General features: G+C 34.7%; 1 protein-coding gene across 1 annotated transcript in view; it reads right to left on the reverse strand.

Annotated features, from left to right (window-relative positions):
- The window catches only part of LOC127963329 (dedicator of cytokinesis protein 5), a 64,078-nt gene that overhangs the window by 8,506 nt on the left and 41,325 nt on the right, over positions 1–14,247 (reverse strand). The window contains exons 39-47 of the mRNA XM_052563175.1: positions 13,583–13,687; positions 12,906–13,047; positions 11,670–11,751; positions 11,509–11,593; positions 10,115–10,201; positions 5,401–5,577; positions 5,115–5,198; positions 3,670–3,807; positions 2,564–2,709 (exon numbers count right to left, since the gene is read on the reverse strand). Of these exons, the coding sequence (XP_052419135.1) occupies positions 2,564–2,709; positions 3,670–3,807; positions 5,115–5,198; positions 5,401–5,577; positions 10,115–10,201; positions 11,509–11,593; positions 11,670–11,751; positions 12,906–13,047; positions 13,583–13,687 (1,046 nt within the window). The remainder of the gene's footprint in view (positions 1–2,563; positions 2,710–3,669; positions 3,808–5,114; positions 5,199–5,400; positions 5,578–10,114; positions 10,202–11,508; positions 11,594–11,669; positions 11,752–12,905; positions 13,048–13,582; positions 13,688–14,247) is intronic.

The raw sequence follows: 14,247 nt of genomic DNA on the forward strand, positions 1-14,247 counted from the left end.
AAGAATGCACCCCACGTGGGGGATTGTTTACTTATAAGCCAATCACATGAACGTGTTCACACAGCGCGATATGCCTGTGGTGCGGCATATTATAGCCTACTTATTTATGAAATTGTATGAAAATACAGATGTTTAGATTACAATTCAGGTTTATTTTTTATTATTTTTTTTTACAAAATATAAAATTAAAAATGTCTCAATACATATAGCCCAGACTGTGACTGCAGAAAAAAAGTTAACCATGGATTCATACATTTGCAATAGGCAATTATTTCATTTTATTGAAATATTTTAATGAAAGTAAAAAAAAAAAAAATTTTTTACACCTTTTTAAATATTTAAATATAACTAAATATTATTTTGGATGCAATATAGAAGTCACTTTAATTATAATATTCGGTCCCTACATGAAGAGAGAGTCAGTGGTCCACTGAGAGAGGAAAGTGACTCTCCGGCTGCGTGAGTTGATCGCTGCGTGAGGAAAGGGAATCGTTCGTTCAACTTTGCTGGGTGAGGAAAGTGAATCGTTCGCTGAGGAAAGTGAGTCGCTCGCTGCTTGAGGAAATTGAGTCGTTCGCTGCGTGACTCGTGAGGAAAGTGAGTCGTTCGCTGCGAGAGGAAAGTGACTCTCCGGCTGCGGAAAGTGAGTCTCCTGCTGCGCAAAGTGGGTGTCCGGCTGCACAAAGTGAGTCGCCGGCTGCGTGAGGTAAGTGAGTCGTTCGCTGAGGAAAGTGAGTCGTTCGCTGCGTGAGGAAAGCGAGTTGTTCGCCAGGAAAGTGAGTCGTTCGATGATTGGCTTATAAGTAAACAATCCCCCACGTGGGGTGCATTCTTGTGATTGGCTCAAACAAGGGAGATATCTGATTGGTTGCAGATAATTCCGTTTAAAAAAAGGCAGTGCAAATGCAGTGAAGTTCACAGACCGTAAGCAGTTTGTAAATCAAGATATATGTGTGTGTGCATCAGAAATACATTTGTGAATCTTGTCCTGTGCATTTGTGAATCTTGAGTGCATTTGTAAATGTTGTTTGCATTTCTGAATTGTGTGTGTATTTCTGGATTTTGTGTGCATTTGTGAATTTTGTATGCATTTGTGAATCTTCTGTGCTTTTTAAATTTTGTGTGTGCATTTGTGAATTTTGTGCGCATTTGTGTATCCTGTGTGTGTATTTATGAATTATGTGTGTGCATGTATGAATCCTATGTGTGCATATGTGAATGTAGTGTGTGCATTTATCTTTATTGAGACTCTTTTGGCTCCATACTTACAGTACAGTTTGTGCTAAAGAAGAGACTGAAGGGAGTAACCCCCCACCCCCAAAACTGAAAGAGGCTGCGGTGAAAGCCTGGAAAAGCATCACAAAAGAAGAATGCAAAAGTTTGGTGATGTCAGTGGGACACAGGCTTGATGCAGTTATTACAAGCAAAGGATTTGCAACTAAATATTAAGTCTTATTCACTTTAATATAGTTTAAGGCAACCTGTTACAATACTAATGGTCACATGAGCAATGTGTGGGTTCAAAACGAAAGGTTGTGTTTATCAGAGCCAGATGTGAATACCTGGAAATAAAAGCTGAAATGTTCATTTCCTGTCTCAATTTCATCTTTTGATGTCAAAACCAAATATTTTCAGTCTACAGCAAAAATTAAAGAATTGGCCTCACTGTTCCTATGCTTTTTTTTGGGGGGGGGGGGGGGGGTAATATAATTATAGTATGTTGTTATAAACGTATATAATTGAAAAGAGGCTGTAATCAGTATCTGTCCAGTAAACTGTATTTTATGATTGTTCTGTACAGCACTTTGGTCAGTGTAAGCTGAATTTGAATGTGCTCTTTAAATAATATTTACTTACTAATCAACATACCTCATTTTTTTATTTTACTTTATCTTAATTTTTATCTCATAATATTCCAACTGTTCCTGTCGGGAAGGGAAAATGTCATAAACTACATGATGGCTTAATTAAGAATTAAAATTTTAGTCATGTTAAATTAAAAATTAAACACCAAGAACATTTTCTCAGTAATCAAAGCACATACTAGGATGACGTCAAACGATGCAATGCGAGAGGGGAAGAAAAATGGAAAATGCATTTTCTATGTTTTTCCCACTAGGCATCATTCAATCACAATAATAACTGCAGCAAAAAAACAACTAAAAAACTAAAAGGCAAGTGTTCTGACCAGTTACGAATGACTAATTTGAGATCATTTCATCTGCATATACTCAAGGGAAAACAGGCTGATCAGTGAAAACTGGTTAAGGTCGTCATTCACTATTTTATCTTAATTATTGGGGAGTTAATGGTAATTAAAGACTTGTTTAACAAGAATCCACTTATCCAGCATCTACAAGAGCCAATTAAACACAGAGGTTAAACGGATTAATTTCATGTATGTCCACTGGCAGAAAGCGTAATTACATGGGAACTGATTCATTCCGTGACCTTTCCATGACCACGGGAACTCTGTACTGCACCAAATTAGCCTTCACTGCAGAGCTGAAAAGAGCGGAGTTTATTTCTAGAAAATAGAAAACAGGATGCAGTGAATACTGACTCCTGGAAAGCAGGTCTGGAGGAGTTTCCATCAGAGGAGCCCGAGGCGTTTGAGATGGTGGACATCCTTCTGAGCGTGGAGGACATGATGTACGGCATCACCATCGACCCCACGCGACTCTTCTTCTTCTCTGTCAGAGAGCAGGGCTGGAAAAACACAAGCACAAACACTTATATCTCATGGGCCTGGCATGGAGCTCACTGACTTATAGTGTAATTCAACTCAAACCTAAAATCTATCTTTGAACACATAAATGCGAATTTGCCAGTATTAAGAAATAGAAATGCAGCAAATCAGCATTTTAGAATGATCTCTGAAGGATTGTGTGAAAATTCAGCTTTGCATCACAGGAATTAATTACATTTTAAAATACATTACAATGGAAGACAGTTAGACAATTTTTAATTACATAAATGAAATCACGAATCAGTGAAGAGAGTTAATGAAGTGAGCATAAAAAAAATTGAAAAATTAAAAAAATCTTAACTTTAAGCTTTTGAGCTATAGTGCAAGTATGGGGAATTTTTTTACTTCGAGTATAAATTTCCAAGTAAAGCATATTGTAGCATGCTTCTGCAAAACAAATCTGATTTTAATATTAATTCATGATAGCATTTTAGGTAAAAATTAAGGGTTGTGTTGTGTGCCATCTAATAGGAACTGCTTGCAGCTGTCTCAGCATATAACCTGGGAAGGGAGAAAGTATTTCAACATCAAAACAATGACAAACTTCACCTTTAAGATATTTTTCCTTTTGGGGCCCAAACTTGTGGCATAAGCAAAGAAAAACATCTTAATGAAGAGACTAAAAAGTGTAGGTTTACTACGTTTGTGGGGACCAAATAAACCTGCAAATATAGCAAAAACCTGACACACACAGACAACTGTCACTTCATCAAAGCAGATCTGTCCTCCCTCATGCAGTTTACAGTCTCACGAAACTGAACCTTGTGTTGTTTTAGCTGATTTCAAAACTTCTTCAAAGAAAATGGTAGACAATATCTCATATGAATCACTTCCTCAGATCTGAAACATTTCCTCCCAGAAACTACAAAACCTCAGTCTCTCACAAATCCTTTCTTTAGAGTCGAATCCGTCAGACTCACTAGAGTAATGACACCATAGAGTTTCTCCACTTTAGCACGCAGGTCCTGGAAGCAGGTGACAAGTCTGTTGTGAAGGGGTTTGAGCTGCTCCGTGGATTTCTCTCCATGGATCCGGATCCCTTCATCAAGCAGTGGGACCTGAGTGGAAACAGACATTAAAACATTTTGAAAATGAAAAACGTAACATACAATTGAATTTAAGACTTTGATGCTTTTACAGTAGCTGATTAAAATATGACAAAAAATGCCATTTTAAATAAATACTCACACGTTTTACAAAAATATAAAGCAACACAAGTGTTTTTAACACTGATGATAATAAAAAATGTTTCTTGAGCAGCATATCAGCATATTAGAATGATTTCTAACGAATCAAACACTGAAGACTGGAGTAGTGATGCTGAAGATTCAGCTTCGCATCACAGGAAAAAAATGACACTTTACAATATATTTAAATAAAATAAAAAAATATATTTCAACCTGCAATAATATTTCCCAATATTACTGATTTAACTGTATTTTTTATGAAATATGGTAAGCATAAGAGACTTGTTTGAAAAACATTTAAAAAAGCAGGGGTGCACATCATTTTTTCAGCCTGGTTCTCATAAGAGAATCTGGAGATTTGGTTTGGTCCTCACACTGCATATAGTGTGACCCATTAAATGTAACTATAAAAAATGAATTAATAATAGTTATAATATTATTACACTTTATTTATTTAGTTTTTGTAAAATTAAATAATAGTAAATAAAATAAGTATAATATATAATATTATGTGATATAATAGTGTGTGATAATATTATTAAAAATAAAAAGCAGTCCTAGTATTAAATACAAATGCATTTATTTTATAGTAAATAAACAAAAAAAAAAAAATACTATTATTTACTACTACTTTGTTTGTTTGCCTCTTTAAGAAGAATCGTTTTATGTATTCCCCAATTTTAAGTTGCTTTGGAAAAAAGCATCTAAAAATTAATAAACAAAAGCGTTTTCATCATATTCAAACTTAAAATCAGCAGGCTTTTATTTTGGCGGGTTGCCGGGAAGTATACGCGCTTCCTGATTTAGCGCTGCTGATTAAAGAGCATCAGTGGATGAATGTCACAGTTTTGTATTGTGCTTTGAAACAGTAGGCATAGCCTAGATTTATGCTTTCAGGTTGAAAATAAAACTTATATAGTACAGTTTGTGATCTAAAATGGTAATTGTGCATTAACAGCTGTCAACCATGTTGGTACGCAAATGCGCTGTCAGAACATATTTATTACGCATTTTTTATTTTGGTCATGCATGCGGACCTGCGGACCACTTATGTGCACCCCTGTGTATAAGTCATTTTCACTAATCTATTTTGATACACACAGCCACACCTCTGTCTATATACTGTATAGTGCATTGTGTAAAGCTTTAAACACAATACAGATCTGCACAAGTGTCACCTGCAATGCGATCAGGTGTTTTAAGACTTCAATGCGTTCCAGGTGGTCAGGGTTCTTCTTCATGTAGGCCTCTGTAAAAAACGCCTGAGGGGCAAAACAAAAATTTCAATTAATATCAGCCAGTGCTCCAGCAAACTTAAAGCCTCGAGGCACACATCAATTTTTCATATATGACCTGGAGAAAAGGAACAGAGCAACTGTGGAGCACATCTGTCTGATTCAGCTAGTATTATCAGGTGGATAGCTTGATTTGGGCTTGATTTCTTTTGGTTACAGAAAGACTAACCTTCTCATAGTTGGAAAAGCCACCCATGACAGCTGGGTCCACGATTCCATTGAGCATCATGGAGAGGGGGTGCACAGGAAGAGAACGGTCACACGCCTGCTGCTGCACAAGATTACTCAGCTTCTCATTGGCCAGCTCCATGGTTTCTATGGCATTGTCTAAAGGGCTGATCTCTTCCTACAAATGATTGACAACATTAGACTTATTATTATAAAATCTGATTGTAGACTACCTGTTTTTGGAAAAGAAATTAATATTTTTATTAAGCAAATGTACATTAATCAAAGGTAACATGAAAACATATAGAATTTTGCTATTTAAAAGCTACTTCCTCATAAAACGAGGAACTCTGTCAAATTTATATGTACTATTGGACAAAGCATTCTTTCAATTATAAACTGCAGTCTGACTAATGACTGAGGTTGTAGTCCAGCCCCTTCTTAAAAAGCCTGGTCTAGAGCCTGCAAATCTAAATAATTTTCAGCCAATATTTAAGCTACTATTCTTATCTCAAATTTTAGAAAACACTTGAATCGGCTTGTTAGAGTAGCCTATTACCTTTTCTTAAAAATTGGTTCTGCTAGCAACGTTGCCTTTTGTTGCCTTTCTTATCTAGTTTGCAACTGGTTCAGAATGCAGAATGTAGGTTCCTCACTGGAACGAGAAAGAGGGACCATATTTCACCTATTCTTGCCTCACTACACTGGTTGCCAGTGGTGGACAGTAACGGAGTAGCTTTACTTCGTTACTGTACTTAAGTACATTTTTCAAGTATCTGTACTTTACTGGAGTAGTTTTATTTTGAGCAACTTTTACTTTTACTTCACTACATTCCAAAGCATAAAATCGTACTTTTTACTTCACTACATTTCATAAAACATATCGTTACTCCCTATAATATCACGTGCTCCGACACGCAGAAGCGGTGTCTGATTCATCATGAACGAACTGAATCTTTTCAAAATAAACTTTTAAATCGGATCGCGAATCACACCAAACGATTCGTTTACGAATTAGAATGATCCGATTGCAGCTGTTCTGGAGTCGACCACTCACTGATTCAAATGAACCTTAGTGCGAGTCACCAGAAGTAAGAACCGGGAGATCTTGTGAGCGCGCGTGCGTCTGACGTTGCTAAAAGTAAGTTATTAATGTCGAAATTTTGGATTAATTATTGTAACTGAAAATCATATTTAGGTCAAAACTGTCAGTTGTTTGGAAACTAAATCCGTTGTAAAGAGTGATCTATTTAAGCCCACTCAAATGCTCGAGTGCAGACACATCAATTCTAGGTAAAAAAAACAACAACAACAAAAAACCCATAAAATAACACAGATTAAGTACAATAACTCGTGCACGTTCAAATTCCCCGCTGCCGTAATGTTAACAGTTTTATTAAAATGTCCTATGTGACGTCTGTTTTTATATTGTTATCGACAGTAACGTTATACATATGTATATTGTTTGGATTAACTAGACGAGTAGACAGACATGAATGTTCATCGTACTGAAAATAAGTAAATATTGTTAGCTGATGCTAACTGTCTAGCTAACAAGCTTGTTGGTGCTAAATTGATGTAATTTTTATAAATAATGTCCAAATATTTTTATTCAGCCACCTATATATATATATATATATATATATATATATATATATATATATATATATATATATATATATATATATAATATAGTTTACATCTGGTTAGAAAAGAAAGGATGTGATGTTCAGAACATGGTAACTACAGTAATTATCAGTGGGAAGAGATGCACCCCGTTTGGCCAGGGGTGTTTTTAAACCACAGACAAGATTTGAGAAGGAAAAAATCATTATCTTTATTTACATTTTTTTTATTATTTTTTTCCGTAAAATGTTCTTCCCAACTTCAGGCCTTATTATCATGTCATATATACAGTACAGACCAAAAGTTTGGACACACCTTCTCATTTAAAGAGTTTTCTTTATTTTCATGACTATGAAAATTGTAGATTCACACTGAAGGCATCAAAACTATGAATTAACACATGTGGAATTATATATGGAATTATATACATTTCAAAAAAGTGTGAAACAACTGAAAATATGTCATATTGCAGGTTCTTCAAAAAAGCCACCTTTTGCTTTGATTACTGCTTTGCACACTCTTGTCATTCTCTTGATGAGCTTCAAGAGGTAGTCACCTGAAATGGTCTTCCAACAGTCTTGAAGGAGTTCTCCGAGAGATGCGTAGCACTTGTTGGTTCTTTTGCCTTCTGTCTGCGGTCCAGCTCACCCCTAAACCATCTGGATTGGGTTCAGGTCCGGTGACTGTGGAGGCCAGGTCATCATCACTCTCCTTCTTGCTCAAATAGCCCTTGATGCCTTGAGTGTGACTCTACAATTTTCATAGTCATGAAAATAAAGAAAACTCTTTGTATGAGAAGATGTGTCCAAACTTTTGGTCTGTACTGTAACTTTGATATTCTGAAAAACAACAAACTTTAAAATACTTTTTTCTTACTGGTGAAAATCAGATGGTCATCTCTGTTTTCTCTCAGGTACATCACAGTGTAACTTTCACAGTGAACATTACTCTCATCAGCGTAGTCCATATCAACAACAAAAATATATCTTGACTCCATATAGTGGTTATTTTGAAAAAATCCAAGGTATTTTGAGCAGTAGGATTATAAAAAGAATATGTGCTAATATAAAATTAAATTAAGTAGCCTATATAAAATTGCAAACATCTATCTTGCAGTACTTTTTTACTTAAGTACATAAAAACTCGAGTACTTTTGTACTTTCACTTGAGTAAAATTGAAAAAGGAGTACTTTTACTTTTACTGGAGTAATATTTTACCATATGTATCTGTACTTTTACTCAAGTACTTGATTTGTGTACTTCGTCCACCACTGCTGGTTGCCAGCTAAATTTTGCATTCTATTTAAGGTGTTATTGTTTGTTTATAAAGGATTACATGGTCAAGCGCCAGAATACCTTACGGATCTTTTTACCTAGAAATTGCTCTAGAGCACTATGGTGTTCCAATAGTATGACGCTCTCTGTGCCTCAATCTCGCCCTAAATTAAAGAAGATCGCGCCTTTTCAATCGTTGCCCCTAGATTGTGGAATGATTTGATCTCCTGATATTGGAAGTTTTAAATCTCATCTTAAGACGTACCTTTTTTCTTTAACTTTTTAATTTGCTGCTATTTTATTTTTTATTGGATTGGATTGTTGTTGATGTTTTATTGAATTTTATTCTTTGAACATTTTATGCTGTCCGTATCTGTTCAGTCAGTTCTGTTCACTGTACAGCACTTTCGTCAGCAGCTGCTGTTTTAAATGTGTTTTAGAAATACATTTTTCCTTGCCTTGCCTTAGTTCTGCTTGATCTTAGCTCAGCATTTAATATGAATGACCATATTATCCTAATTGAACGTTTTAAGTGTTATTTGGGCATCCAAGGAACTGCCTAAGGTGGTTTGCCTCTTATCTTCAAAATAAACCCTTTTCTGTCAAAATTGGAAATTTTTCATCATCAGTAGTTTCTATTATCTATGTGGTCCCACAAGGTTCTATTTTGGGACCAGTGTTATTTTCATTATATATGCTTTCTCTTGGTCTAACTTTTAAGAAATATAGTATATCATAACCCTTTTATGCTTGCGACACCCAGATGTATTTGCCTATGAAGTCTGAAGATGATACATGTGTTGAATCACTCTTTGAATTTCTAGATGTAAAATGCTGGATGAATACTAACTTTCTTCAGTTTAAAGAGAAAGACAAATGATTATATTTGGCCCTAGTCACCATGCAAAAAATAAAGCAACAAGGTTCATACAATTTGCATACTTATGTTAAAAAAAATATGTTAAAAAAAATATATTTTTATAAAGTTTTATTTTTGACACAGAGTTAAAATTTGAAAGACAAATTAATTCATTTGTGAAGAATATTTTCTGTAAGCTGCGAAATATCACAACTCAAATTGTCTTATCTTTCAGTGATCTGGTGAAAATAATTCATCCTTTTATTTCTTCACATCTTGATTAGTGTAATACTTTATACAGTAAATACATTTTGATTTTTGATTCTTGATGTGTTTCATGGGCAACAAATCAGCATATGAGAATGATTTCTGAAGGATCATACTGTATGACACCAAAGACTGGAGTAATGAAGCTAAAAATTCAGCTTTGCATCAGAGAAATACAATAAATTTTCAAATATATATGTGTATGTATACCCAATATAAAATAATGTAATTATTTTGTATTTTGTATCGTTCTGTTGGATTCTTTAACAAAATGAATAAATAAAAAAAAACGAATACCTTTAAAAAAAAAACTAACTTTTAAAAGTGTACACTTATGAGAAACACATAAGAGCATATCTAGAGATAGGAATATAATTACATCACTGGGCTGCATGATAAATTGCATGCGATATTTAATATTTAACTGACAAGTTGTGTATTAAATACAGCATGCAATTTATCGTGCAGCCCTATTAAATCAGCACAAATATTATTGCACAGGCAGAAAAGGTAATCACAATTTTATGAAAAATTAGACCGTAACATGCAATAATGACATGAGCAAAATAAAGTACATTTGTGAAGAAAGTGAATAGGATTCATTTTTATATTATGTTGTCTTTAAAATCTGTATTTTTGTTTATAGACACATTTGAAATCTAAAAAAAAGACAGTTTTAGTAACTCACCACAGACATGGATTTCACTTCAAACCACTTAAGGATTCCTGGGAAGCGGTACGCCGTAATGTAGGTGGTCCTTTCGATCCACATAGTCTGTGAGGTCAAAGACAGAGAGCCACATTTACACAGAGGGGTTCCTAGATCTGAAGTTTAATCTTCTTCATTTATGAATTATTATATAGGGATGAATTACAGGCTTTTGTGTAGAAAGATAGTGAAATGGTTCTCAGAATGACAACAACATTCAACATTCGAGCATCCACTTTCTGTTAAAAGAGTTATTAGGGTTTCAAGAACGTAGCGCAAAAAAAATGTCAGACATTTTTGGCCCTAGTTTGTACAGCCTTCATTGTGGACGCAATTCAACAGATTCTCTCAACGACAACGTTTTTTATGCAAGACTGAGTAATGTCCAAAATCCACTTTTTTAAACTAGTCCTAAGTTTTTCACCCAGTGGGAATCAAACCACTGTAGAAATATTGTCACAATATTTTACACTGTCCAGGCGATATTGATATTATATTGCAATATGAGGGAAAAAAATAACAGGCAAAATATTTTAACCTTGTATAACAAAAAAAAAAAGTGAGGGATTGGACATAGACCTGAAAAGTATTTAAGTGCAAACATGCACCATGAGGTAGGCCTGTATGAATTAAATTAAATATTGTGTGTTGGCCAGTGGTTCTCTAAACTTTTTCTGCCAGGCTCCCTTTTTGTAGAGAAAAATATTTTCAAGGCCCCCCACCCCCCTTCATTTTTTCCCCTTTTTTTGATGGGGGGTGGGGTGGGGGGGGGTCTCTTATGATCACCAAGGCTACATTTATTTATTAGATGGGAATCATGGCTAAAACATACAATGAAACTAAAAAAAAAAAAAAAAAAAAAAAAACTTGCACAAACAAAAGCAAATGAAACCCCGCGGCTCATGATAATACATGTGTAGAAAGAAAAATGTATAAAGACACAAAACGGTCTGTCTGTGCAAGAAACTGAACAGTATTTCAGACATAGATTTATTGTATGTTTTAGCAGTGATTCTCATCCACTTACATTATAAGAGTGAAACAGTAGACAGCAATGGTTTGAGTTAAAAATCTTTGTTTGTGTTCTACTGAAGAAACAAAGTCACTTACATCCTGGATGCCCTGGGGGCAAGCAGATAAACATATCATTTTCATTTTTGGATAAACCATCCCTTTAATAGTTTCGACTGAGACATGCTTAAATATATAAAATGTCAACAAAGTTATAATAAAAATATCATCCAAGTTGAATCTAAAATACGCTTTCACACACACCCTAATTATCCTCATCTGGTCAAACGCTGCTCTTCAATATTTGTTCAATGTTTTCATGCCTATATGCGGTAACACCCACAACATAAATCATAACTCACAGCAAACTCATTGTCAGGATCTTTTTCTCCTTTCCTGAACGGTCTTGAATATTGGAACTTCTCCACCTCGTTTGTCCTGTAATAACTGAGACAACAACAGAAGGTCTACAACAGCATTATTTATAAGAGACTTGAATGGTGACAAGTGGGTGAATTTATACTTGAGGATTTGTTCAGGAAGTCCCTTGTCCTTGAACTGTGAAGGTAAGTTTAAGACAGGCTTCACCGTAAAACACTGAATATCTGCAGAGAATTGATTAAGGCTAGAAAACTGTTCACATTCCTGTCATTTGGCCCCAAAAATCATTCAGACACAGGACTTGTTTAATTTGAAGCACAGACATTACCATTCACACGTTTGGGGTCAGTAAGCATTTTAATGAGTACTGGGTGTAAAAACTTCATCATGTTGGATCTCTAGATTTTAAAACAGTTTGCAGAAAAGGTGACTTTAAATGTACAGAGGTTATAAAAGAGTAACAACTAAGAAAGTTTGAATGTCACTGCATTATATAATTAAGCAATAAGCACCAAGAAGCCATGGTTTACAGTGATTTTACAACAGCTAAGGGGCGTTGTTAGGCACAACCTTATAAAACGGTTACTCCACATACGTAGTGAGGTTGTTTTTAATCCAATGCAATGACATTCAGACACTTTAAAGGTGTCACAAGTATTCAAATACTTTCAAGTTATAAAATCTTTACATTCTATCCATCACAAATCTAAATAAGTATATAGGTAAATATACAGTAACATTTAAAGGTTTGTTTTGTTAATGCTTTTGAAATGAGTCTCTTATACTCAAAAAGGCTGCATTTATTTGATCAAAATATATTAAAAATAGTAATATTCAAAAATATTGCAATTTTATATATATGTATATATAAATGTATATATGCATACCTCAAATAGTAATTAATTCCTGTAATGCAAGGCTGAATATTCAGCATCATTACTCCAGTCTTCAGTATCTCATGATCCTTCAGAAATCTTGCTGCTCAAGAAACATTATCTATGTTGAAAACAGTTGTGCTGCTCCATATTTTTGTTGAAAAATATGTTGAATATGACACATTTTTCAAGACTATTTGATGAATAGAATGTAAAAAAAAAGAACAGCATGATATTATTTGATGATAAAAGTCTTTACTGTCCCTTTGATCAATTTAATGCATCCTTTCTAAATAAAAACATTAATTTATTAAAAAAAAAAAAAAAGACCAGTAAACCATTGAACATTAGTGTATAATAGTAAATGTTTAAAAAAAAAATTACAAAACGAATAAAAAAAAGTAAAATAAAAATAAATACATTTCACATAAAAATAAATCTAAATATTTGAGACATTTAGGCCTACAATGTCAGTATTTTGCTGGGCTAAGAGTCAAGGATACGTTGTCCGGATGAATTACAGATGTTGTCACCAGGGGGCGATGTGCTGGTCATCTTCACCGCGTTGGGAAACTGAGACATCAGCTTCAAACTAAAGTCCTCCAGCCACTCATACTCTTTACCACGGTAAATGAACATTTTGTTCTGTTTGGAACAGGCAGAGTACTTCAAATAAAAATGTATGAAAACATTATAAATGTCCACATGATCTGCTGCAACTTTTAGCTAATAATATACCAGCTTCTTCCTCGACTCGAGTGATATCCATGGCTTGATATGCATGCACAACCAATAATAACTGTAGAGAGCCTTTCATGTTATTAGACGTCGTAGGGGCTCTTGTATCTTTAAAAGCGTAGCACTAGGGTTTCCAAACTCCAAAAGTATTATTTTCTTGTTGAAACCCAATTACTCAGAGAGCTCTTTGGGGAGAGCTGTAATCAAAATATCTGATTTCCACTGGCAATGCTTGATGCTGAAATGCCCAACATTGAGCCGACCCTGCCAGCATGTTTGTGTCACCATTTAATCCACAGTTTGCAGATTTCACAGCGCATAAACAACAGAAAATTAGACATTTGTGCAGCAAATTGAGGAACAACTCTCCAAGTTACGGTTTGAAAATGGTATCCCTCATTCCGGCTTCATTAAAGTCATTAAAAATGCTAAATTCACTCACCCTGAGGAAGGTTGGGAAACCTTGTCCGTAGTATCCCACTGCAAAATATTCCGGCTGGGGTCTCATTGCATGCATGATGTTCTCATAATACTGCGCCTGCTGTTTCTGTGTACAAAAACAACTGCTGTTTTTACATTTGATTTTGCAGTTGAGGCATTTAAAAGTCAAGCATAAAAGGAAGAGTTCAGCTGAAAACAAAAACAGTGTCATCATTTGTCTCTGACATTAAATGAGAGGTTTACATGTGTTCACGATGCTTTTATTCATGCAGTGTAGGTGAATGAGCTCATCATGCTTGTGAACCACATTGCAATTCCTATGAAGTCATCTGACAGCTTTAAGTCAGGACATTCTAAATATCCACCATTATTGCCAATATTTATCCATTTGTGTTAATTAATTGACAAATGCATAACTTTATTTGACCCCTATTGCATGTAATCCAGTTAACACAAAAGCTTCAGTCAACTTCTCTTACAGTTATCAGCCTCCAGAGTGCCTTTGATCAAAGCTCTTAACCCCTGGTTCTGCACTTGGAAAGGCCAACTATTCTGATCCTTTAGTAGCTTATTGTAAGATGAGTTATAATAATCAAGGTCTCAGCAGTCATTAACTATTTTTTTTTCAAATTGTTGAAATTGTTCTTAAAACCCTTTTGAATTTTG

Source organism: Carassius gibelio, chromosome B8, assembly GCF_023724105.1.
Source record: "Carassius gibelio isolate Cgi1373 ecotype wild population from Czech Republic chromosome B8, carGib1.2-hapl.c, whole genome shotgun sequence".
Classification (NCBI taxonomy): domain Eukaryota; kingdom Metazoa; phylum Chordata; class Actinopteri; order Cypriniformes; family Cyprinidae; genus Carassius; species Carassius gibelio.